This window comes from Microcaecilia unicolor, chromosome 14 (genome assembly GCF_901765095.1).
Source record: "Microcaecilia unicolor chromosome 14, aMicUni1.1, whole genome shotgun sequence".
NCBI classification, from domain to species: Eukaryota; Metazoa; Chordata; class Amphibia; order Gymnophiona; family Siphonopidae; genus Microcaecilia; species Microcaecilia unicolor.
In genome coordinates, this window is record NC_044044.1 from 20,830,014 (window position 1) to 20,836,990 (window position 6,977).

Below are 6,977 nucleotides of genomic sequence, written 5' to 3' on the forward strand. Positions count from 1 at the left end.
TTCGAAGCCCAAGAGGGAGTATTACTAGTAATGTAGTAAGTTTTGTTCCAGAAAGAAAATTAAAACTCACACCACATGGGACTGAGAAGAAGAAAGAATAGTTTTATAGGGAATAAAAAAACGATTTCTAGTTTGCACGAGAAGCCAAAAAGGTGTATGTAAGGTGTTAAGTTACCCCAAATGGTATCGTGCGGGCCACAGACATATGGTATAGGAGTCGGTAGAGCATCAGAGAAGAGGGCAGGGAGGGAGGAATTCAGATTAGACTTAAGGGAAAAAGAAATGACTATGGGGGTGGGGTGAGAGCACAGAACTAAGCAGCAGTGAAAAAGGGCAATTAGGTGGACTACGCAGTAAATAATAACGGGCAGGAAATGCGGTTCAAAGTGAAAAAGCCAAGCCAGATTTAGACAGCGGCATACAGAGATAAGAAATAAGAAAAGCAGAGACGGAACAGTATAGTTCACACAAAAAATCCAATTCAGACGGAGTGCAGAGACATACAAAAAGATGCAAAAGGAAAAAAAGGACGGAATAAGAGATACTACGCAGTCATTCATAACAGCTGAAAAGATAGCACCGGAGCACCGGAGCATAAGATCTGTAAGGAGAAACGGAAATCAGAGGTTATAATGCAGCGTAAGGAAAAATAGCCGAGAGAAATGTAGACAGGAAGGGGGGCTGTGGGCTGAGTAATTAGAGAAAAAGCATAGTTCAGAGGACTGAAGGAACTGATTTAGAGAAACCAGAAGGATTTTAGAGGAGAGCAATCTGAAAGCGTGCTGTTCTCCTAGAGTAAAGGAAATTCCCCCGATCCGGGAGCCTACAGAAAAGAACGGAGCAGGATTAGACACAGGGGATTAATAGGAAGAGGTAGGCAGAAGAAGTTAGGATGAAGGAGAACAGGAAAAGGGATTGGGGGGGGGCGACAGAAGAAGAAAGAACAGCATACATAGTAAGAACAGGGGGACAGGGATTTGAAAAGGAGGGATTAAGACAGAACACAAGATGGAATGGGAAACAGAAAATGCCCAATCTCTAAGGATTGTTAAGCGAGAATGCTAGCATAAAGACCAATCCAAAGATTTTGAACATTGAAATAAACTTGCAGCAAACCCCAAATCGCAGTCGCCTGGATTCGGTGTTATGCACCATGCACACAACAAGCACAGTCTTGCGTACATCACGCAAATCAAAGAAATGGACAGAATAGGAGAAAGAAAAGAGAGTGAGAAAGAACAGAACAGAATATTGAAAGACAGTGACAGAATTTTAGTCAAGAGCTAGAATCAATCCCCACTTTGACAAAAATTCTCATGGCGTGTTTAAATCGAACGCTGGGTCACCAATGTTGAGAATTAAGGGGTCCCAAGCCCCCCCCCCAAGAAGGCTTAAATGACCTTAATCTGACTCCATCTCTAAATAGCCCTAGAACTGGGGCAATCAGGGGGTTGTGAAGTTCTAAGAGGAGTTGCCACTGAGAGAGACGTTAGATCTAAGAGACCCGCATTAGTCCGCCTCTCAGCACTGGCAAGGAATAGATACCAGCCTTATGACAAACTGGATTTAGGTTACAAGTTATATAATGCAGCGAGAGATAGCTGCTGGATGCAACAAAAGCATTTATACTTACAGCCTTTCATCATTAAGTTAAGCCCACAAATCATCATTTGGAATAAGGATTTTATTTGCACAACAGACTTTAATCAGGTACATTCAGCAGACAGATTCTGGGTACAACCGGACAGAGCTTCGCCGTCTGAGATAAGCGTTGGGGAGGAGTCCAAAGCTATGGCAAATTGTCCCCTCTTTTATACACAAACTCTCCATAGAAGTCAATGGTGAGATACCTAGCTCTCAATTTCTGAGATGATACTTTCCCACACAGTCTTATCAGCATGTTTTGAGAAGCTTTGAGATAACAGTTCCACATCTGTCTGTGTCGCAATACTTTTCACGCCATCTTAAGAACCCTGTATAACCTCTGTAGCCTTCTATACAAAACTAATAGACTCCATTTTGTTCATCTGATTTAAAGTGACAGTTGTACCTGTTTGTGTCAGAACTCATGGTTCAGACCTGCTTTTTACAGATATTTGGCCTAGTCAGTACTTTAGTTATTTTAGCTGTTAAAGGTATGTAAATTGACCCATCATTATTCCAGTGGATGGATCCCAAGCGGGGACACATATTAACTTACAGGAAAAGCAAGTCCTTGCTCAGCCAGTCATAGATTTTTAAACCTAGCTGGTATTTTTACAGCCTGAGTCCTAAAATCTGGCCTTCCACCCTTCCGGTGGGCATCTTGCTGTAGTATAATTATACAGACTGATGCAGTTTCTGCTGGCAATAACTGCTTGCACAACCAGAAAAAGATTGGTCAACCAACTACACTGTTGGCCATCTTTTCGAAGAGATACTGGAAGAATTCTTGGACAAAACTGACTGTAGACAGGACGGCATTACAAACAAGAATAAATAAAGTAAAGTGGAGAGACAGGTGGATACTGGGTTGGTGGAAGATGAGATAACCCTATGTGCTAACCTTGTTATGGAAATTATGGAAGAGAACCAGGTTTGCCTGGATCAAGGAGATAGCTGTTAATAAACAGATCCCTGCAACTGGTCTGTACCCATTGATCATTCTACTTTTCTAGAAGCACTGGAAGACGTATTAGTCTTTTGGGGTCTAGATAGAAGAATCTGCATAAAAAGGATGAAATATCATTGCACAGATGGTACCAGAAACTCATCTCCTGGAAAGGATTTGAAGAAACCAGATTCCTATCAATAAGTGCGACTCTCTGCAGTTCTGCATGAGACTCTGGTATATTTCTGTTTAGTTGCAAAACATCTGAGAACTACTTACTACATAGGATGAGAGAGAGCATTCCAACAGCTGATAACCCCACTGATTCCAACTTGTAAAAAGGAAAGGCCTGTTTTTCCTTTTCAGGATTTTGCCGGTTGCCAATTGCAAGGAGACAACACATCACAGACCTCAGGACAGGATCAGGTTTGGACTTCAACTGTGAACTGAGGCCCAAAGAAGGAAGGTCTATACTGTTACCTGATTCTTAATGGGGGGGACCTATGGAGGGAAAAGTGAAGGGGGGGGGGGGTTGGAAACGATACTGAAAGTTGGCCTAAGGTGCCTAATAGTCTTGATTTGGTTGTCCTTTATTTTGAGTGATTTCATCCAAGGTGAACAACACTAACAGATCAACCACAAGTTAAAAGAATCTGAGCACTGCTGCAAGTTTAATAACAAAGTTCTCCCCCATCCCCCCATATATGATATTTATAATAATTTACTCATCAAAATAAACATCATCCTCTTTGCTTGTGACTTTCCTCAGCCCTGCCATGCTGTGGTGGGTCCATGAGCTGCAGGGAAGTTCTTTGGGTTTCATGCAGTACCACTTTTCACCAGTACCAGGGTCTATGAACTCACACAATGACCCATTTAACTTGTACCCATTACATTCTGTGATTTCCTTCTTTCCCTGGTTTTAAAATGTCCATGAAAGTAGACTTTGTCTGGCCTGGTTTCCCTGAGTCTCTTGATGATCTGGATGGCCTCACTAGAGTACATAAGACGGATAGAGACCTGCACATCCCCAGGCCAGGGCAGCAGGAAGGTGATGGTGTATGTCCCATTCTGGTGGTCCTTCACAGACCCCGTCACACCAGCTTTCAGTCTTGGGGAATGTAGTTTGGCTCGGAAGTAATCTCCTCCGTAAGTCTTTGGTCTTTTCTGGTGGTCTCTTGCGGTTAGCACTAGCTCCAGGGTTTCTCCAACTGAATAGTTGGCCCTGGGATTCAGGATCTGATAGTCACAGTTCTGAGGACTTGTGGATGAGTTAAAACTTGGTGTCCCCTGGGGTTCTGGCCACTCTATCAGCTCCTTCAGCATCTTCACTTCCTCAGAATCCTCCCATGGAGTTGTCGTGGATGGGGGCTGAGTGGTGGAAGGGATATATTCCATGATATTTATCCTGGGAGGAAAGTAAAATATCAATTTCTTCTCAATCATCAAAAATCTGGAAAACATCTGGGAAGAGAGAAAGATGCTTAAATTAGACCATGGGAACATCTGCATCTGCACCAACCTGGGACAGTCACAGCACATGTGAACATGAAATCCATACTTGAAGCAGATCTGGGATCATTCATGAGCCTTTCACTGACAAATGGAGCTGTGCAGATTGTGACTGGGTTCCCTCTACCTGCACACCTGCTACCTCTCAGCAGAGTTACTCGTATTATGTCTGTCTCGATCTGTTATCATTGTATATTAACCGGACAGTGTTGCTGAATATCCTGTCTAACCACCCATGCCGAAACCGGCTAGTTTGTGGGTGTCCGAGGCGGAATTAGGTTGGTGTGACAACATAGCCAGTTTGTATACCAACCGAGAAACCGTATGAAGTCAGGACAGAAAAAAAGACTTATCCTTATGTGGTAAAATCAACTGGGCACTGGCCTGAATATTAGCTGGTGCCTGCTTACCTTCTAGGTCATAGTCCGATGTCCTGCCATCCCCTTTCCTCCCTGGCAACCCCCCTGGCACATCAGGAATTCCTCTTTCTAGTCCTCCTCCATTCCACCCCCCACCCACCCCACCCAAAAGCACACCAAGACCCCCTCCCTCCCAAACATCCCCAAATTTCATGAAGGATCCTACATTTGGGATTCCCACTCCCCCACCCCCTAGAAACCAAGGAATCCCCCCCAGCTGGATCCCCCTGCCTCCTTCCCTCTTATACCCCCAAGAACTGCAAGCCCCCACAATGGTAGCAGGCTGACCTGCCTGTTGCCCTGGTGGTCCAGTGGGGTGATGGGCAGGGAGTGATACCCTCTCACTCTTGCCCATTGCAGCACCTTTTTTCTAAAATGGCTGCCCCGTAGTAAATCGGGGGAAGGGCATTTAATAACATAGAAGCAGAGCAGCAAAATGCAGAATCACATGAAAAAGCAAGTTAGAATTTAATTAGAGGGGGGATTGGCACGACAAATTCCAGAATGTTATCCTGGCACCTCCATGATTGGGATCATCCCAACCCTAGAATTTAGCAGGAGGGGTAACTACCACCACAAGTTTTATCCCCTGGATTTTATATAGGTTGCCCAAAATTGGATGTCTAAATTTGGACCTGGATCCCTGACAGCATACAAACTAATTAGTTAATTAGCCATTAATCACCAATATTAAGTGTTATTCGGCACTCATTTGGAGTTACACATGGATCTGCCCTGCATCCTATTCTATCACACCCACTTCTAAATCTTAAGGCACACAGCTGAAAAGGGGGCGTGGCCATGGGAGGTGAAAAGGGGATGTGGTCATGGGAGGGGCATGGGCGGGTTACAGGCATTCCCAGAATTTAGTCATTGATGTTATAGAGAATGTATTGGGATGTATGGGGGAGGGGTGTGTGCATTTTTAGTAGGTTGACCAAACATCCCAGCAGAGCAGTGGGGCACCCTAGGGAACACTGCAGTGGACTTCACATAAAAGGTCCCAGGTACATATTTCACTGTTACCCTCTTATATTGTATGGGGAGGCCCTCCAAAACCCACCAAAAACCTTCTGTACCCAACTGTACACCATTATAATAGCCCTTATGTGTGCAGGTGTCACCTATATGTGGGTACAGTAGGCTTTTGGAGGGCTGACACTTTCCACCACAAGTGTAACAGTTAGAGTGGGATGTGGGCCTGGGTCCCCTTCTCTAGTCCATAGCAATGACCACTAGGCTATTCCAGGGACCAGCTTGCTGCTGTAATAGGCCTGGCCATAACATCTGAAGCTGTCATAGAGGCTGGTATGGACTGTTTCTTTCATATCTTGGGGGGGGGGGGGGGGGGGGAGGAGAGGAGGGGGTCAGTGATCACTGGGGGAGTCAGGGAGGATCATGCCTTAATCCCGCCAGTGGTCATCTTGTCATTTAGGGCACTTTTTTGAGAGTTAGGCATGACTGGTAGCGCTATAGAAATGATTTATAGTAGTCGTAATAGTAGTAGACTAGATCAAAATTTCTTAACTTTTAGCCCTGGATGTTTTTGCTTTGTTCCATTATGGCCAAAAAAAAAAAACGATATCCAAATCCTGCCCCCATCATGCCCCCTTGTGTTTTGTACACACTGCAGAGAAAAATCTCTCCGATCCAAGTTTCCAAAATTGTGGCTGGCATGGTGGCAAATTGCTGACTGCCCTGTTTGCGATGCAATGTTTAATCAGGAAGGAATGTAACCTGCATGGGATGGCAGATGCGGCTCTGGCCATCTTGTCGGGAAGACTGGATTGACCATACAGGTCTTTTATCTACCGTCATTTACTTCGTCACTGTGTTTTAAATAAGATGGCCCAATCCTCCACAATGCTTTAAAATTCAGAATCAACACTTAAGTAGAGGAGTGTGGTAGCCGTGTTAGTCCACTCTTAAGGTTATCAATAGAAATCAAACAAAATAAAACATGGAAAAGAAATTTCTATAATAAAGGGACACCAAACAGACCGGAATACAGTCTTAAACAAAAGAACACTTATTTCACCCCACAGGAGGGACAAAACTACAAGCTGGATAATTACATAGAAAGTTTCAGACATAGGGTGAAATCCCAACTTTCCAACAAACAAAAGAGAATCTTGTACAATCTTACTCCACCAGAAAGAGCGGCCATAAGAACCCTACAAACTAATGAATGCATTATCATCAAACCCGCAGACAAAGGAGGCGCAGTGGTAATTATGGACATACAAAAATACATTGAAGAGGGGCACAGACAGCTCTCAGACAATAAATACTACAGGAAACTAACTGAGGACCCCACACAGGATTACACAAAACAGCTGAAAGACCTTATCAAAACATTTCCTACACAAGCGCAACCTCACCTGAAGAAACTCATACCAAATCAACCTTCCGTGGGCACATTCTACATGCTACCCAAGATCCACAAACCAGGAAAC

The 6,977-nt window shown here is 44.2% G+C and overlaps 1 protein-coding gene across 1 annotated transcript in view; it reads right to left on the reverse strand.

Annotated features, from left to right (window-relative positions):
* LOC115458037 (NXPE family member 3-like) overlaps positions 1-4,169 on the reverse strand; it is a 36,232-nt gene extending 32,063 nt beyond the window's left edge. The window contains 2 exon segments of the mRNA XM_030187809.1: positions 3,316-3,514; positions 3,517-4,169. Coding sequence (XP_030043669.1) covers positions 3,316-3,514; positions 3,517-4,132 — 815 coding nt within the window. The 5' untranslated portion in view covers positions 4,133-4,169.
* Positions 4,170-6,977: the final 2,808 nt, after the last annotated feature.